General features: G+C 42.2%; 1 protein-coding gene across 11 annotated transcripts in view; it reads left to right on the top strand.

The window, feature by feature from the left end:
- Positions 1–640: 640 nt before the first annotated feature.
- LOC306924708 (uncharacterized protein) overlaps positions 641–20,254 on the top strand; it is a 66,706-nt gene continuing 47,092 nt past the window's right edge. For 8 of the 11 annotated variants that reach the window (XR_013790198.1, XM_079503325.1, XM_079503323.1 and 5 more), the window contains exons 1-9: positions 3,583–3,886; positions 4,594–4,883; positions 7,039–7,126; positions 7,253–7,350; positions 7,865–8,011; positions 8,366–8,488; positions 12,097–12,186; positions 12,863–12,943; positions 13,865–13,981. Coding sequence is in view for 10 of the 11 variants with exons in the window: in XM_079503325.1 (XP_079359451.1) it covers positions 4,638–4,883; positions 7,039–7,126; positions 7,253–7,350; positions 7,865–8,011; positions 8,366–8,488; positions 12,097–12,186; positions 12,863–12,943; positions 13,865–13,981 (990 nt within the window). In the remaining variant the exon portion in view is untranslated. Of the gene's footprint in view, positions 775–3,582; positions 3,887–4,593; positions 4,884–7,038; positions 7,127–7,252; positions 7,351–7,864; positions 8,012–8,365; positions 8,489–12,096; positions 12,187–12,862; positions 12,944–13,864; positions 13,982–20,254 lie in introns of those variants that run through there. The other 3 variants (XM_079503319.1, XM_079503318.1, XM_079503317.1) reach the window with 3 other exon arrangements.

The raw sequence follows: 20,254 nt of genomic DNA, 5'->3' as shown, positions 1-20,254 counted from the left end.
GTGCCCACTCTTCCTAGCTAGTGCCCAGTTTCCCCGGTGCCCACCTTCCCTTGTGCCCACTCTTCCATAGTGCCCAGTCTTGTGCCCACTCTTCCTAGCTAGTGCCCAGTTTCCCCGGTGCCCACCTTCCCTTGTGCCCACTCTTCCATAGTGCCCAGTCTTGTGCCCACTCTTCCCCTGTGCCTACTCTGAAGGCTCATTCATAGTCTGGATTTTCGGTGGTGAGGTGACCACCGGAGCTGAAATAACGTTGAGCGGTGGTGAGTGAAAACAGGGGCTGGGGTGGTGGCGGTGGTTTGCTCTTCACTTCACCTCGGCTCGTGACGTCATGTCGAGCCTTTAGTGCCCAGTCTTCACAAAAATATGGTGCCCACCCAGATTTCCCTTATTAGTGCCCACCTTTCCTGTATTCTGAAGAACACTGACTGAGAGTGTAAAAAATGTTCCATTTGCACTCTCTCTTATGAGAGACCTCTAGACTTTGTACACGTTTTCCATCCTCCAACAAGAAGAAGAATGAGTTGGTAGACCGTAGCTGGGCGGTGTTAATATTTTTTTTTAAAAAGCCTGGGTTAAGTTTCACTTTCAGTATCACAGTTTCCGTGTCGGAAGAAGATGCTACACCCAGAGAGAGCAGAGAGCACCGAGTATCGACAACAACCTCCACTTTAATTCAGTTAAAGTACATCAATAAGACTCGGCCATGGAGTTACCCTGACCAGACAGCGACGACTGGCGAAACCCGCAGTTTCGACAAAAGGTTGTTACACAAATGTGAGACTTATTTTTTTTCTTTCAGCAGTCTTCACTGTACTGGGCTAATGTTAGCATGGTAGTTACGGTTGGCCAGCGAGCTAACCGTGTGATGTCATCTATGTTCATATTGAAATCTTATTTATAAAATAAATCACACCCGTGTGAAGTGACTATGTGAGGGGCGCTCTTATCATCATACGTCATCTCATTCTGGCTTAAATCACAAGCATTTGCGTCCTCACTTTTGTCTTCAATGTTTGATGTTTGATCGATCGATTGATGAATTAACAGATTGGAGAATTACAGTAGCCTACATTTCAAGCACAGCTCAACACAAAACGGTTAACTGTGGACGACACCAAGTAAGGACAAGTATTACACTTGTTTACAATAGAGCCCACCGCATGTTCAATTCATAATAACAATTAGAGACGTAGCCTACAAATATACTCTTGACTTCTATATAGCTAAAACAGGAAATCATCGTAGTAAAATGGGGGAAAAATACGAGGGGAAAAAGGGGTGGGTGGGGGATTCAGGTCAGGGCCAGTTTCGAATTGGTGCCCTTTGAGAGCAGTTTTGAAGGAGTCAATTGATTCACATGTCTTAATGACTGTTGGTAGGGTGTTCCACATTTTGGTGGCATAGGAGCGAAAATAATTTAGTCCCTTGTTTGTGCCGAATCTGGGTTGCACATGGTTTGTTAAGCTCCCTCTGGTGTTATGGGGTGGACTTCGTTGACATTACGGAAGTATATTTAGACAGATCACATGGGTATCTTGGTGCTGTATCGAATCTTGTGGACCAGACCCATTGCAAGATGCTGTACTCTGTCGTCAACCCTAAGGCGCGATTCATACTCCTATTTTAGAGCCGAATAAAAGTCGGTTCGGCTCTGTAGAGCCTACAATGTGACGTCATTTGAGGTTCGGGGGGGCGGGTACCGTCCTAAAGTCGGCTCTTCGGTGCTACTGGAAATTTCTGACGAGCCGAAATCATTTCGGCACTACAGCGCCGAAACAGCGGTAAAATAGGAGTATGAATCGGCCCTAAGCCATTCCAGTCTGTCAAAATGGGCAGGGGCGAGGAGGGCATAGCACATCATAGTACATCATAGTAGCCTACATATGTATAGCATAGTATAGTATATATGTATAAGTTAATATGTATAGTGTCATTATATAGATATGTTCTAGTTACGTTCTTAGCTTACGCATGTTTCTTGATACATGCATTTTATATATGTGATGTATTCCCATACTTTTGTTCCTGCCTAATGTAAGTCGCTCTGGATTAAGAGCGTCTGCTAAATGCCTAAATTGTAAATTGTAATTGTGAGGGCTCGAGGAGTGAGGCCAAGTAGTAACCTGACCAATTTGTTTTGGGAAGTCTGGAGCCTTGTTTTAAGAGCCTTAGAGGTGCTGTGGTACCAGGAGGTGCATGCATAGTCATATAGAAACCTTGTACTAGGGCTCCTGTTAGGGTCTTCAAGGTGATTTTGTTGCCTTTTTTTTGTTGAGTTTTGAGAGGAGATCCTGTTATGTCAAACTCAAATACACAGTGGGCCAAAATAAGAAATCGGTCGAGGTCGAGGGCCGGACTGTGTTTCAACACACGGGCACCGCGGTCATGAGGACGTCCCAGGCAAACAGCAAAAAAGCAAATACATTTAAAACTGAAAATGCATTATTATTAAGCTCAGTTTCCTGTTCTATGATCCTCACCAAGCACTGCTTTCATAGTATGTGATATGTGCCAATCGCAGTGCATTGTCGGACTTGTAGTATTATGGTGGTCCGTGCAATATACCAGAGGGCCAGTTCTAATACTAATTAAATATCATCCCGCGGGCCAAAGATAATTCATTCACGGGCCTGATTTGGCCCCCGGGCCTTGAGTTTGACATATGCTGTATAGGAATCTTGCGTTTACACAATGTTTGTGTTTACAAACACTCTAGTTTTTGAGTGGTGCAAACCACTCCAATAACCAGCTTTGTCTGTACCCGTGTACCTGTGTACCTGTACGTGGCCCCACGTACATGTGAGCATGGTTGCTATGGTTAGTGTGTGACGTCACTGCACCACTCAGTTCACACGGGTGTGATTTTTTTTACTATGTCCAGCTTTTAGTGTGCGTACTGTAAACACAAACTTTGTCCTAACTCAAACATTAAATGCCATTGATAATGAATGGCCATTTTTACGTCATAGTGTAAACACAATCATTAAAAGCTGGACATAGAATCGTGATGTTATGCAGGAATGCCTACTGAGTGGCAAAAAACGACTTTCTGGCCTTGACAGACCATGCATCCAAACAGAAAAGTCCTATTTGATTGCATTAAATAACATTAAACAATGTTAAACTCACTTTGACTGTTGCTTTGCCACTCGATTTGCCATTCACTTTAAGCATGCGCATACCCTCTATTGACCCAATTAAATACATTGGTGATGGATAATTTTGAGTTATTAGATCTGTAGATCTGTTATTTTTGGTGGATGGTAGTTTCCATGTTCTCAATAACTATGTATTTTTCATGCCCTGTATCCCACTGAGTTTACATATCATTTCTGCCCCAGCGTAAAACAGATAGTATTAAATCTCACTCTCCCCCAGTCAGCGAGTAAGATAAAAGATTGTTTTCTCCTGTTTGACGTCTTGCATTATCTGCCCCTCTGGTGAAAAACATGTTATTCGGCCTTGGTACGGTGCTAGAGCAGACAAATTGTCTCCTAGTTACGTTAGCTGGTTGTCAGTAACTTGGGCTGTGAACTGCATTTACTTAAAGAACTACAATTCCCTGCGGTCACTCTTCCGGGATTTTACCGGAAGTATAATTTGCCACGTATCCCAAGTAGGCCTCCCGGCAATAGGTGTCGCCATAATTCACTTTTTGGTTACCCTCTGAACTCCTAATGCATTACTTCCCCATGTGAAAAGGATGTTATGACTTATGTAGTATAAAATGTTGTCACTGATGATGTGTCAGTGAGAGATCGTTTTAACGCTGTACGGACCTGCCATTTCTCTCCCGATGTGATGGGCAATATATATCAAATGGAAAATCCCCACAGCTCTGGTGTGGACTTCTTTCTTCCGTGTCTGGTGTCAAACTCATTCTAAGGTATTCTGGTATACTCTGATACTTCTACTCTGCATATTCTTTCCTTTTGGTATTATAGTTTTCCTCTAAAGTATTTATCCTTAAAAGGTATTACTATAGAGTTACAGTTGAACATTATAACAGTAAAGATAAAGTTAATATTCACTTGTTTAAAAGGTTTACAGTCCTTCTGACTTGAGTATTTGTACTCTATTACATTCTTACAAATTCTCCTCCACGGTACTCCTCCAGAGACCAGATGATTGATTGGTCTTCAATCCTTCCCTTATCCTAAATTTATATCCATCAATTGGGTCCAAACAATATTCTATAATAATTACCATTCTCTTTCCAAATGAATGTGGTTACTTAGCCTTGGATCAAGACTATGACATAGCATAGTGTGTACTTTCATTGATTTTTGCGTATTTTTCGTAGATACGAAAGTAAAAGTCAGACTCAAAATACATCTAGTCTTGATCCGAGGCTAGTGTCATCATTAGAACGCTCTTGCCTGTGACTCTGAATAGTGTATTGGAATTATGCTCATATTTTTAGGCCAAGTTCATTTGGGTATCATGTATGTGGGCATAAATAATGGTACATGTCATGATCTTCAACTGTCACTCTGACATATTGGCATGTGTGTGTTTTTGGCATATTTTGAATCACTCAACGCTTTGCAACGGTTTTGTCTGCTGCCTACTCATCTGACTTTCTCTTTCCAGTGAAGAGGCGAGGAGGAAGGCTGGGGGATTCACTAAAACCAGCAATGCTGCAGCTGGAAAATCTAATCAAGCATGCATTGCTGGCCCGGGCCCAGCAGCAGCAGGCCTGGGCCCGGGCCCAGCAGCAGGCCCAGCGGGTGCAGGCCTGGGCCCAGCAGCGGCAGGCCCAGCAGCAGGCCCAGGCCCAGCAGCAGCAGCAACAGACGCAGCAACACCACCACCACCACCAGAACCAACAGCTACAACATCAGAACCAACAGCAGGCCCAGGCCCAGCAGCAGCAGAACCAGGTATTAAAACATAATTATATTAGATATTTTCAGAAGTTTTCAGAACCTGGGAGGGTATGACAGAAACTTCCTAACTCTAAAATTATATTTAGTAACCATGGTAAATTTAGTATAGAGTAGGAAAATAGACTTACATTCAATTTCTGAATACATTTACTTTGGTTTTATCTCAAGAAATTCTGCCATGGCGGAATTAACCCGCTGTAGATACAGTATGATGAATTATCAGAATAATCAGAACGCGTCTCTAGGATTTGAGCATCACAACGCACTGAAACCTTGCCCAAATGTCAAGAGTCATACATCATAGCTGTGTCTGGTGGGACTCTCATTTCCCTGTGTTTCGCCGATGTGGAGGTGGTGTTCAGTTCAGTTCAGTTCAGTTCAGTTCAGTTCAGTTTTATTTTGGTCATAAAAAAAAAACATTACATGTATTCACTTTGTCATATTGTTTTTACAATTATTTTTCTTTTCGTAGAGGCCAAAAGGGTTTAGGCTGAAGCCAATGGCTTATTGCAGGGTTCCCCAATAGGCGGCCCGCGGGCCATTTGCGGCCCGCGGAGCGCCCCCTTGCGGCCCGCGGAAGAATTTCAAAAAAAAGAAAACATTATTTTTTTTTTTGCGGGGGGTCCCAGATATAAATGGCATTAAATGGGGGTCAGTAGCCTATGCATGTCAAACTGGGCATCCTTTTCAAATGGGGTCCTGCCCTGAAAATGAATTTTCAGGGCAAGACCTCGACCTCACGCGTGCGGACTCGGCCCCCAGCCTGGTACCCTAGTCAAAATATGGCCCTCGAGGAAAATTAATTGGGGAACCCTGGCTTATTGTGCCTATCCCAAGGTTTTGATGTTAGGTTTAGGCATCGTTTCTATGAGGTTAAGGTTAGGGGTTGGCATAGTGTTTGTTAGGTTAGGTGGGCTAATGTTAGGTTTAGGCATACTGTAGTTTTTGTGAAGTTAAAGTGTTTGTTATGTTAAGGGGGTTATGGTTAGTTTCAGGCATAGTTTTTGTGACGTTAAAGTTTAGGGTTTTGGTGCCACCTGGGAGAGACAAGGAAGGAAGAGGGACAGTCCCCCTGGTCACAGGACAGCACAAATGCTGCAACAACTGAACATTTGTTCAAAGATTGTTGGACAACAACTTCAGAAACTTTATACATCCACGTATGATAACAGCATCCTAAGGTTAGCAAGGAATATCACCTCTAATACTAAGCATGTGTTGTATGGAGAATATAGGTTGCTACCTTCAGGAAGGAGATATGGTGTACCAGCATACAATAAGGTCAGACTAAAGAGGTCCTTTGTCCACCAGTCGACCTTGAGGCTTAATCAGGAGTCGTAGTAGCCACAGGATAATCTAAGCGGTGGATATTGCTCTTGTCTTCATGTCTTTATGTATGTAAATTGTCTTTGTTCTTTGTGTTATGTCAAATGTGTGTACGTATATGTGTTCTGCATACTTGGCTGCTGTGTCGCAAGACAAATTTCAGTGTGAACTGACAATAAAGTGCTATATCATATCATATATCATACATCTAGTCCAAGATTCACTTAGGACCCAGGTCCGACATCCACATTGGATCCTGATATCCACATAATTTCCTAGTTCAATTAAGACGTTTAGCAGATCCAAGTAACTCATTATACTGAGGGTCGGCCCGGGGCCACTATAGGCTGGTAATCCAGCTTGTCAGCATGTCGCGAGTTTGAGTCCCGATCCTGACGACCTTTGCTGTGTGTCACCCCCCCATCTCTCTCCCCATTTCCTGTCAGTCTACTGTTCATCTATCAATAAAGGCAAAATAAGCCTAAGAAATATCTTAAATAATGTACGTAATATTACAATTGTTTTATATATGAATATAAAATGACTGACATCATGCATCATCGATACAGCAGAAGAAATAAAAGTTAGATAAAATCATCATTAAGGCACAGCTCTAGTTAGGACGTGAAATATGTAACATATTTACATTTGTTATATGTCCCCAGTATGTATATTACGTATTAAAAAATGTCCAACATGTGCGTTATGGACCATGACAAATGGACCATGACATTACATACCACAACATACAAGTATTATAGTAAGCCTCGAGAAACCATCCGAGGCCGTTGAAGCTCACAAGCTTTCTGTTAAACGCTTTCAGGAGGAGGAGGACATCGAGGAGGACAGGGTTTCACAAGACGGCAACACAAGCAACAGCAACACTGCATCTGAATATGAACACAGATCCGGTGAGTTCCAATGCTGTAAGCATAATTATGCAAGATTGTTATAAACCAAAATATTCAGCAATTACGTTGACCAGTGAAAGACCACACACAATATCAGACTAATTATGTTTTGTTCGATTTGTTCAGAATTCTCATCAGAACAGTCGTCAGACTCAGAGATATTAGAGGAGGAGGAGGTAACGGAGCCTCCCCAAAAGCGACAACGCAAGGATAGCAGGACACTCGTGAGTATTATATTGGCGACACCAATCAAATCCCACACACAATAGAACTGGGGGGTGAAGTTTTGCCCCAAGAGCCACATGAAGACAATTACTCTTCAAATTGTAAGAGTACTTGTGTGTGTGACAGTAAGGACAACTAGATAACACTTAACTAACTAGCCGCACACTAACATGCATGAATGGGCGTGCACAGCCATTCTCACCTGCTGCACACTCCAGTCGCGCACGTGACAAATATGGTTCAGGTTGTGCGCACGCATTGTCATTGAAATGCATAGGCTGCATAGAAGAGGGAACATGTATTAAACCCCAGTTGATCAATTTATTCTTCTGTATGGATGCTCTGCACTCTTATTTGACCATGAGCCTGATTTGAATATCTTCTTGTTTACACGTTTTATGTTAAATGGTTTGTTCGTGTACAGGGGACCTTCTGTTTTTCCCCTCAAGGAAATACTTTGTCCTGGAGTTTCATCCATTGTCTTTGTGTTCCACTGTCCATGAACTCCCACAGAACACCATCATGCTGGGAGGGACGGCCTCGACTCCCGGACAGCCACTGGGGACTCCTACTGCCATGCAGCACGGAGCCGCAGCCACAGCGCTAACACAGAGGGTGGGCGCCGCGGGGGGCCCTACGGCCCCTACTCAATTCAGTGCTGTGAGTAAATGTTTCTAACCATGGCTCGTTGTACCCAAAAACACTGGGTGATGTCCTAAAACCTCTTTGGGAACCAGAGAGCTCTCATGGGAGTGTAGTAAAACATTGTATTGAGTAATATACCTGTGTTACTGCAAATTGTGCCATGCTTGATAACGGTATATGAATTGACCCAACAAACCACAACCATACCATATCAATTAATGGACTGGTTAAACGATTCGACAAACTGATTCTTCAACCACAGACATCGTCATGGGTTTTTGCTTGAATTCTTTGTGTATAGGTATGTAGCTACATTTGCTACGTAGTATAGGGACTTGATTAGATTTTTTCCCTTTTTTCTGTAAGCAGGAGACTCTGGAAGATGTGAAGAAGTGTAAGAACTTCCTGTCCACCTTGATCAGGATAGTATCAAATGGGAAACACTCGTCTGAGACCACTGCCACCGTCAAAGACCTGGTTAAGAACCTGCTGGTATGTGTCTTCATTTGATCGTTTGACCCCCACACAAGGAAATGCGGTGTCCAGTGTGAAATGGATCGGATAAGTGGTTCTCCATAACCGGCCTGCTTGTTAGTACAGCCACTTGTGTCTTGTGAAAAGTTAATCCGATCCACTTCACACTGGAGGAAGTCCAGTGGGCAAGGTGTGTTCTAGGATGAAGATTAAACTGTCTTATTTCTCTATCTGGAAACTTTATGAAGCTTATTTCTATTTTTCTTCAAAGCTTTAACATACAAAGAGGAACCGTTGGTAGTCACAATGACACTGGACTAATGCTCTCATTGTGTCAAAGTCAAATACGTTTCTTTGTCTGTTCTAGCCAAGTAACTGGGAGTTAATGTTGGACTGGAGAGTGACAGGAAACGGGGAGAGAGAGGCAGGAAGTGACGCGTCCCCGTTTTGACTACCCACTTTCGCACCAGTGAGGGGTGGGAGGGGCGGGGGGGCAAGGTGACGGCCCTAGTTACAGTTAGATGAGTCGTGAAAACTCCTGCATCTGATCATCCATTTATTCCATTAGATTATTAGACCATAGACAATTTTTATGATTTTATCCAGAATTAAACATTGTCTTAGGTAAATGAGTTATAATGTTTTAGTTATTTCAAATATGCTACTGGCCTATGGAAAGGCTATATTATTTTACTTATATTGACCAATTTAGTAGGCTTTAGTATAGCCTGTGTAAGGTTTAACCTCGTCAGATCATCCCCACATAGCGTAAATTTACGAGAAATTCAAAGTTTCAACACCAAAGTAGGCTAGTAGTAGTTGTGAATTAGCAAACTGGACATTTGGACAAAGGAAGTCCTCGTGTTGGGCTTCTGTTTTTGCCGAAGTTTTTATTTGTGTTGTTTCTCATAAGCACAGCTCCATTGTGCTTCACGTTCCACACAGCCGTCTGCCTTGACTTCTGTGTGCTGACTGATGCGGGCCCGGTGTGAGCTAGCCCCTCCCACCCCTCACTGGTGCGAAAGTGGGTTGTAAAAACGGGGACGCGGAAGAGACACACAGCAAAGGTTGTTGGGCTCAAGGATTGTCTAAAGAGGACGAGACGCGAAGACCGTACGGGCGACGCCATGTTGCTCCATGGTGCTCCATGGAAGGAAAGAAACATTCTTAATGGGCTGTATGCAGCCAACACTTCCACGTTCAGCTTCCTTGGTCTCAACTGTGCATGTTTCTTTCCTTCCATGGAGCACCATGGAGCAACATGGCGTCGCCCGTACGGTCTTCGCGTCTCGTCCTCTTTAGACAGTCCTTGGTTGGGCTCAGGAATGGAACCTGCATCTTGCTGTCAGGCTGCATTACAGCTTATATGTGGTATACGCCTTAAAGGTGGGGTGAAATAGCTAATTTGAGCATTTTATTTTGAAGTTTCAGCCTGAAACAGCAGGCTGTGTTTCTGAACCAATCAGAGCGGTGCATCCCTTCAGGCGGTGGGTCGTTAGTATGCGCTACGTGAGCCTGTTTGTTTATAATTGAGAGACTGAGGCAGACGGCAATAGCTCAGCAAGTGTGTTACTACGTGGCTTATTTCTAACCTACAATGTTTTCAGATACATAATTTTAGCGTGCTGATTAAGTTTAAAATGACTTACACTGGATGTCATCTTGAATGAGACTAAAAACAGAGTAGTTCTGTAATCAAAAGCAGCTGAGTTCTGGAGAAACTGCAGCAATGGGAATAAAACAGGTGAATGTAATCAAGATTTATTTATATTAGGCCTGTCAGTCGATTAAAATATTTAATCGCGATTAATCGCATGATTGCCCATAGTTAATCGCAGATTAATCGCAAATTAATCGCATATTTTTTATCCATTCTAAAGATACCTTAAATCAGTGGTTTTCAAGATTGTCCATTATGGATTCTGCATTTGAGCCACAGACCACCATTTGATGACATTTAGCCTTCCAGACCCAAACTAAAGAACTGTATTGATGTTTTCTAAGTTCTCTAATTGTGTACACTTAAATTAACTTAATCGTTTACCCGCCAGGAACATAGGAATTTTAAAACGTAGAATCTTGTAGCCTGCCACAAACGGAAAAGCCGTTTTAACAGCGATGTATTCATTAATGCATGTTTTAATACGATCGTATCGAAATCTACCGTCAGTTAGCTTTGTTATGCTTCTGACACAATGGGCGCGGCCATTTTGAAAATGCGCGCGCATCCACTAACATTGTCGGCTCTGTTTTCAGACGGCTTTATCTCACAGAAGCGACATTGCAGAGGACGCTTTGTCCCAGACAAGCGTTTTCAACGGCCTGTAGCAGGCGCTGTGATACTCGCGGTCCACTTTTTCCACCACCGACCGAGAGAACGAGCACCAGCTTCGTCAACACACACGGAATGGTTTCATAGTAAAATGCGATTACGGATATTTGGCTCTTCAAAGTAAGTGTCACGCGTGATTAAACCATGGCAATACGCAATCGAGGGATGAATTAATGGCGGCAGGCTAAGAGTTAAGTAATGCAGCTGTTTAACAATTATTCAACTCTTGAGTGTAAAATTGAACCAAATGGACACACTTGGTTTAATTTTACACTCTCAAGAGTTAAAGATTTATAAGGGTTAATTTGGTTACCAACTCTCCATCATTTAGCTGGGGACCACCTGGAACCCCCTCAGGGACCACTGGTGGTCCCCGGACCACTGGTTCAATCAGAACCACTGCTTTTCAAGTTTGAAATACTCTTATCAACATGGGAGAATGCTTGCTTTATTGCAAATGCCATGGAAGAGGGAAACAAAATCATAAACTCAACTCAACACAGTCTCACACACACACACACACACACACACACACACACACCCAGGCGAGAGCTCTCTCTCCTGTAAGCACGCACGCACAGTCAGGCTGTCAACATTAGCTTTAGCATTAGCATGGTCTGTGTAGCATCAAGCTATATCACAACTGACTGCTATGTTTGTCAACCAAAACTGCCAGAGTTTTGCTTTTGCCCAATGCCCAATTCAAAGAGCTTCTGATCTAACACATTGTGGAGCAAATTAATTAATAACGAGCCCAACGAACGCGACGACTCGAGTGCTCACAGCTCAACTGCCCAGCCCACACTGGTAGGCTACACTCTGCGCACCGGTCCTGCACAGGCTGACGGACGAGTCACTGGGAGAGAGAGTGGGGAGAGAGGCGGGGCTCACTGACTGCCTGCATTCTCATGAATGCGTCTCTCAACCATTCTGTCAAACTTCACCGCGCGTTAATCGCGCGTTAATTAAATTAACGCCGTTAAAAGGACTTTGAGTTAACGCACGATTAACGCGTTAACTTTGACAGCCTTAATTTATATGCATGTGGGCCTCTACACGTCATCATGCAGCACGTTTTCGTTCAAAGGAAGTAATTAAAATTGGCGTTTTATGGACTTTTGCTATACATATACCTAAATTAAAAATGTCTCCTTGTTTTGGCATCTATTGTTAGGTATGCCCATATGATGACATGCTCTAAAAGTGTTTAACCACGTCTTTAACCACTACTAGGCCATCAGAGCCCCAGAATACTTTTCATCTCTAATTCTCTCCTCCATTTACTGTGCAACAGGATGCGAAGATTGAGGCAGAGGAATTCAGCAGCAGGTTGGCTCGAGAGCTCAACTCATCACCACAGCCATACCTTGTGCCTTTTCTGAAGGTGAGACCAAACGGCTATTAGCTGACCTGACAGACCACCAGAATGTACCTTGTGTGTGTAGTACGTGACGTGGACAAAGTCAAATATGACAACATTGTGGTGCGCTGTAAGCTCTAAGATTGGCTGTTTTGGATAATCTTTTAAAGAAATTGGATGTATAAAACCAGGCTAAAAGTGATATTATTTGGTTAAAACAAAAAGGTTTTAGTTAAAAAAAAAGATGTCTCAGCTATTTCATAAACGGAAAATGCCTTTTCAGTTGTTACACCCGATTCATACATTCAGGAGAAGGAACCCATTATGAGCTTGAATTCAAAAGTGTTCCAATGAAAAGAAATTGGTTTCATCACTAGATTATAAATTAAGCATTGCACTCCCGCCGCCGCGCTCTTGGGGCTCCATTTTCGCCACCGCTAAACCCCTTATCTCTAAACTTTTTTGCCTTTTTTTACTATTTTGCAAAACATTTTTGAACAGTTCAACTAGCCAATCTACATTGACACGTTGTGAGCTTGTAGACTGGCCATTTTAACTATTCAAAAATGTTTTCCAAAATAGTAAAAAAAGGCAAAGAAGTTTAGGGATAAGGGGTTTAGCGGTGACGAAAATGGAGCCCTTGGTCTCTTATCTCCTCCCTCTTCTCACCTCCGTCTCGCTCTCTTTCCCATTTCTCCAGAGAATCCTCCCTGCGCTTCGTTTGTTGACTCCAGACTCATCAGCCTTCATCCAGCAGAGTCGGCTTCCCCTAACCACCCAGGCAGGGCTTTGTGGTGTTCAGTTTAATTCTGGCATTAATTGTGTGACTAACATCGTCATTGTGTTGGACATGACATATAAAGCACATCTTCACGCCACGGTTCCTGGAAATGTTCAATTAATTTGAAAGTGCAATATCCAGGCCCTGGGATAGTAATATAAATGTATAATTTTGTAAAAGATTTGGAAATGTAATGTAAATCCGACAAAATCTTTTTATTTTTATTTTTTGAATTACACCAAATATATGAAAGTAGAAATTTAAGGTGACAGCGCCTGGGTGCGGAAAGTTTGTGGTGTGTGAAGTTTGCTTACATGTCAGTCATTTAAATAGTTTTCAGTGGCTCCTCTGGGAAAAGTATGTTGTCAGTTTCGACCGGTTGACAAAGACCATGTCAATAAAGTTACAGTAATGGTCTCTCTCCTTTCGGAGAAAGTGACAATGAACATACCAGAGCCATAGACTAAGACCGAGTTACGACAACTCCGTTCACTTCATGGGGCAAGTCCAATGGTGGCCCTACGGCCCCTACTCAAATCAGTGCTGTGAGTAAATGTTTCTAACCATGGCTCATTGTTCCTGTGTGTGTACCCAAAAACACTGGGTGCTGTCCTAAAACCTCTTTGGGAACCAGAGAGCTCTCATGGGAGTGTGGTAGAGCTCAGCAAAACATTGTATTGAGTAATATACCTGTGTTACTGCAAATTGTGCCATGCTTGATAACGGTATATGAATTGACCCAACAAACCACAACCATACCATATCAATTAATGGACTGGTTTAACGATTCGACAAACTGATTCTTCAACCACAGACATCGTCATGGGTTTTTGCTTGAGTTTTTTGTGTATAGTTATGTAGCTACATTTGCTACATAGTATAGGGACTTGATTAGATTTTTTCCCTTTTTTCTGTAAGCAGGAGATTCTGGAAGATGTGAAGAAGTGTAAGAACTTCCTGTTGAGGATGATCAGGCTGGCATCAGACGCGTCTCATGAGACCACTGCCATCGTCAAAGACCTGGTTAAGAACCTGCTGGTATGTGTCTTCATTTGATCGTTTGACCCCCACACAAGGAAATGCGGTGTCCAGTGTGAAATGGATCGGATAAGTGGTTCTCCATAACCGGCCTGCTCGTTAGTACGGCCACTTGTGTCTTGTGAAAAGTTCATCCGATCCACTTCACATTTGGTGTGTGTTGCTGAGGACTGGAGGAAGTCCAGTGGACAAGGAGTGTTCTAGGATGAAGATTAAACTGTCTTATTTCTCTATCTGGAAACTTTATGAAGCTTATTTCTATTTTTCTTCAAAGCTTTAACATACAAAGAGGAACCGTTGGTAGTCACAATGACACTGGACTAATGCTCTCATTGTGTCAAAGTCAAATACGTTTCTTTGTCTGTTCTAGCCAAGTAACTGGGAGTTAATGTTGGATTGGAGAGTGACAGGAAACGGGGAGAGAGAGGCAGGAAGTGACGCGTCCCCATTTTGACTACCCACTTTCGCACCAGTGAGGGGTGGATGAGTTGTGAAAACTCCTGCATCTGATCATCCATTTATTCCATTAGATTATTAGACCATAGACCATTTTATGATTTTATCCAGAATTAAACATTGTCTGAGGTAAATGAGTTATAATGTTTTAGTTATTTCAAATATGCTACTCGCTGTGGGAGGCGGCCTTTTTTCCGACACCCAAATAGCCGACGGGGCAATGGTCCGACAGTGTCGAGGAAGAGAGAGAGAGGGGGAGGAAGAGAGAGAGAGAGGGGAGAGTTAGGGAGATGCGTGTGTGTGTGTGTGTGGGGGGGGGGGGGGGGGGGGGGGGAGGGTGCTCTAAGAAGTGTGACTTGATGCCCATTTCAACGTAGTAGGCCCTGATTAAATTAATTTTGTTTTACTTTCAGGGATATTATATATATGAACACACCCACACACATAATGGAAAGATAATTGATACCCATTGAAGTAATTAACAAACTATTATAGGCATATACAATGGCTTAGTGAAAACATCTGCAGAAATCCTTCATGTTCCATGTTTATATACATCTGCTGGTGCAGGGGGTGCTCAACTGCTGATTCACATCCACAGAAAAGCGTCAATACTTTTTCTAGTGCTATGTTGATTGCCCATTTGTATACGATGACACATAATATATAATATAGGTGCGTATATATAATAGGTATGTAACGAATGACTACATTAATCAACAATACTTTAAATCTGTTAATTTAAAATAGCTACAAGCTCACTATAGTTGTGATGGGATAAAGTAGACCTTTTAAGTAGTTACCATTACTTATAATTACCATTACCCTAGCTGTGCATAAGCACGTTTTCTATAGATGTCTGACAGACATGACAGCGCTGGCCTGCTTCAATGAGCGCCCCGACCAATGAAATTAATCACATAGGCTACTTACAAATATTTATTTAAAAACCAAACAGGCCAACAACTTAAAAATTTAAAGACACACTGTGTTGTTGTAAATCCCTCTGGGTTAAGAGCTTCTCTTGCAACACAAAATGTAATAGTACTTTCAAAATAACATAAAACAGTTAAGGCTATATTTACATTTACGAAACAAAATAAGGTGCACCAAACTTCAAAAAAAGAATAAAAGGGACATCTTGTGTCACAGCAAATACTGCAAACCTTCAAAATAAAAAGGGCAAAAAGTAAGTAGTAAAAAGTAAACAAGTTAACACTAGCGCGTCGGAGCGGTCTGGCTGACCGATTTTAAAATTTTGAAGTGGATTTTCTTTGCCCATGAAGTCCTGAGAAAGTTCCCCTTGCATGACTTTTTCTAAATGTTCGATTCAAACCATCTCTGTTTTTTTTCCATCTGAAACGTTTTGGAAATATGATTTTAGACATAATTCTACTAAAATGTCTGCTCTTTTTCGGTCCGTGGGACCGCTCTTAGACTCTCACCCTTTCTCCCCCGCAAGCAGTGAAGTTCACACCTCCCTCCCGGCTGGAGACGGGCATTGTTCAAGCTAATGTGTCATTTGCATTCCAACTACTTCCACATGTATCTAGGCAAACTTACATTACGAATGTACATAAACTAAATGTTGTTTTAGATGTTATATTTGTTATATGCGGTTTGCAGAAATAACGATGTCTGACTTTATTTCTCGAAACGGAAAAAGAAATATGGTGTGTGGTATTGTTTCCACCAATCGCATAGCTCAATAGATATAAATACATGTTGACTATACACGCCATCTTTATAGCATAATTATGTAAGGTGGCGATGATAAAAATTAATCAATTATCCTGGAATAATAAAGTTTATAGCGCGGTCTGTTTGACCCGACCGACATTTCCTTTCCTTGGAGCGAGAATGCTTGCCGATGCGCGATGCCAAATAAAAATGACAGTGTTTGAAATCAGTCCAACCCGATAGACGTCCCGAACTTCTAAATGTTTTGTCAGTCAGAAGAACAGTTCTGTCCGTCCTTCTTTGTCTGTAAACTTTTCTGCACGCGACCAGTGGAACTGATTTCCACGCATCACGGCTCTCTTTTTTTCTCTCTCCCTCTCCCGTGGAGAGGGAGAGAATATCCAAGTAACTGACGGTGAGGTATGCGGAAGTGCATTTTAGATAACGCTGTAGCACTATTTGTGGCAGTGATGCGTCACATGACTTGATCTATCCTATGGTGTATATATAAACCGTGCTGCTGCTACGGACCTCTCTGCTTGCACAATAAATCAAATATATATAAATTAAATCGATCATAGGAAGGCTAGGCCAGGCTTAGCCTTCCCAAAAATTATGCTGGGTATTTTTAAAATATATATAGGCTAATATATGTGCGCAGCATTATATAGAAGGCTAGCCGCTCCCAAACTCCCAACTCCTTTGTCTGTAAACTTCTCTGATTTGCACGCACGCACGCACAGCTCTTTCCTTTTTTTGGCACAATCAATCAAATATATATTAATTACATCGATGTTTCCCCCTCTATATAAAAATGACAATATATAACTAATGTCGTATTTCGTCTGAGCAATGTGCCTGGCTCTGGCAATAACGTGTGGTAGCCTATTTTATTGGCTCAATACAAAGTCGGACAGTGTTTGCTGCGCAAGGGTATTCAATATAGCGCTCACACCGTCACTATAATTATAGTTTGGTAAACTGAAATAAAAAATAAAAAATAACTTGAGTTGTCCTGTCGAGTTGAAACTGCTGCCTTGAATGTAACATTTAGAAGACAATGGCAAGCCGTCAACGGGTGCAGAGAGAGGTGTGAAGATCATTAGACAGTGGGGGAGAGAATGGCCAATCAAATATCACGAAAAACACGGTCATCCTGACCGTTAGCCGTCATAGTAGTAGTGAATTTTTTTCAGACATCCTAGTGTTAAGGCTTAACATTTACAATAACAAATAAGGTGCAACAAAATTACAAAAAAAAAAAAAACCTGTAAACCTAAAAATAAAAAGGGCAACAAAGCAATTTGTGTAAACACGGGTAAGCAATGTACAAATTACTCCCCAAAAATTGCAACATTAAAACAACAGACACCTTGTGTCATAAAAGGGACAACAACGTAAACACAATTAAGGATAGAAAGATAATAAGTGACCAAGGTTGTAATCAAAAATATCAAATAAAAAATAAGGTCACATAAAAAAATAAAATGCAGGACGTTGTCTTCCTGGAGCAGCCTGAAGATCCCTGTGCAGTCTTCACGATGATATGGACGAGTCACCTGTAAAGTAACAATAAACACAATTAAAAATCAGGAGTTAATTTCAAGCCATTACTCATGGCAGATATATGCAGCGACTCTCCTATGCAGAGCTATGTGTGCCACATTTTGACAAAAATATATTTCCCCCCCTCAATTCAGACCGTTTTATTTAGTTTTTTTGTATTACCTCACCTCATGTAAATGTCTGGATTACGTGACGCACTGCATTCCAGTAGTCACGGTGGTCGAGGCGGCCCCTGGCGTAGTCACGTTTGATGCGTTTTTCCAGTTTTCGCCACTTCAGGCGTCTTAGTGGACCAGGGTCTCCGGCACGGGCGGCACGGGCATGGTCTTCCGTCTGGCGCTGTTCGTCCTTTAAGTAGGTCAGGAACACCCAGATGTTTGGGTGTCTCCGCTGCAGTGCCAGATTCCACCTGTGGTGAAATGCTGAAGTCGATAAAAGTAGATTAGAACAGGTGGTGTATTTTTCGGGACATCTCAGTGATAGCGAGTTTTTGTAATTGTGTTATTTAAAAATGAAATAGAAAACAATTATTAGGCCTACATTCAACGCTGTTATTCGTGCGGTTGGAGATGTCACGTTCGTACACATTCCATAACGGGATGGGGAATCGACACCCATCTCTGATGTAGTTTCTGTTCACATAGTTGATGAACCTCTGGAGTTTACGAAATCTTCTCTTGAGACGGGCTGTCGACCTCGAACCAGACAGTCCTGCAAAGGCGTCTGCCACAAGGTCTGGTGGGAGGTACCTGTAATAGGATTAACAGAAAGACATTATTACAATTGAATTTAATCGAAAACAAGGACAAGGACTTAGAGCAGTAGGCTAAATGAAAAAAGACCGTTAGCATATGTAGCCTATATGGTGCATGCTTTTAAGTTTTTATTAAATGAGAGAGAGACAGAGCAATGGATATAAATACATACCCAATGGCCATTATCTTTCTGATGCATTTTCGCAGTTCATCATCCCTCCGATATTTGACCACGAGCCCCAACCTTTGGACACGCCTCCAGAGCGACTGCGTGAAATGGAAGTAACACGCACTTCGCGTTGTGCGTGGGAGCTCAGTCTCCAATGGGCTGAGCATTGATGCCTCGAAATCCAATACCACTCTTCTGGGACGCCAGCGATTGCCAGTTATTTCCAAAACTTTGGCTTTCACATGTTGGAGAATGGCCCGGTAGACGCCCACCTCCTTGCTGGTCGTCAAGCACATCACAAATGGCAACACCCTGTCTTCTCTGTACCTAAAATAGTAAAAAAGAAGTCACAATTAAATAATGTAGGCCTACACTAATTTCTCTCTCTCTTATCTTTTTATTAAACACACAAACATGTAAGGGACGAGGCTTATGCAACTTAGCTCTGTTAGTGTCTAGCCAAAATGCATGATTTTTCCGGAGGGAGCCATATGTAAAATACCGTAGAGAGTATTTTTTGTCAAATGTCAGGCTTGCATCACAAAGTGAACAATTCGGTACATTATGGTAGGCCTACTGTGATTATGAAACATTTAGACAACATTTGAACACTGATCATAAGTTATAATTACCTTCCGTGAATGGTCAAAAACTGGAAGTATGGTGCTGGACAGGATTTGAAAGTGCCATCGATGAAAATCTCAGGGCATCTGTGAAGTCAGTAAAAATACAATTTAATGTTAAATTAACATCAAATAGTGTCATAGCAAAATTAAGATATAGATAATATGGTTAATTAAATTACCGGCTCAGTTCTCTGTAGTTTCTGTCAGTGGCAAAAATGGCAAACTCCCAGTCTCTGTCTAGGAGCGACAGGAAAGGCTCTTCTGCCCAGGTCTGTGCCCACGGTCCGGCGATGTCCACGTCTCCGACCACGGCAGGAATGGCCGGTAAAAGTCGTCGTCTCATTCGTCTCATATTGGTGGAGACCGTGTAAAACTCAGGGAGCGCTAAGTGTGGCCTGTCCCGTCTCGCGGCCCGGACCGCCTCATCGTAGACGCGACGTACTGGTTTGGTTGGGTCTGCACGAATCAAGGCCTCAAGTCTGTCCCTAAAAGCAGTGTCATGAATCGCGTCATCATCGGGCCCGTGATTGTGTCGAGGAGGTTGCGCCAACACATTGATAACGGCATTTCTTTCGTTGACGTCAAAAAAATTGGTCTGCATAAAAACATTACATGTTTTTCGTGCACAGCGCCAAAAGATTTTCTGTTCTCTTTGTTTGTTGCGTTGATACCTGTAGCCGTCCAGGATTAAGATTCGTCCACCGCGCGTGCCTGCCTGGATGTAAGCCATTGTGAAAAAAAAGTTTCTAATGAACATCACAGATCAGTACAGTATATATGGGCTAATGAGTGGCGTTTAGGGCGTATCCACATTCTTTTGTTTGGAATTGTCCACGCCCGTAAGGGTTGGGGATAGGTGAGATGGTAGGCTAATTATTTGCAAAGATTGTTCATTTTATATCAAGTTCAATTCATATTAATATAACGTCTAATTATTGGGGGAATTGCAATGTATATAATTACATGCAAATGTATTTCTGTCAAAAAATGATTACAGAGGATTTACCATATTTAAAAAGAA

The sequence above is a fragment of the Electrona antarctica genome, assembly GCF_951216825.1.
Source record: "Electrona antarctica genome assembly, chromosome: 6".
Taxonomy (NCBI): Eukaryota; Metazoa; Chordata; class Actinopteri; order Myctophiformes; family Myctophidae; genus Electrona; species Electrona antarctica.
This window is presented reverse-complemented; position numbering and strand designations above follow the sequence as displayed.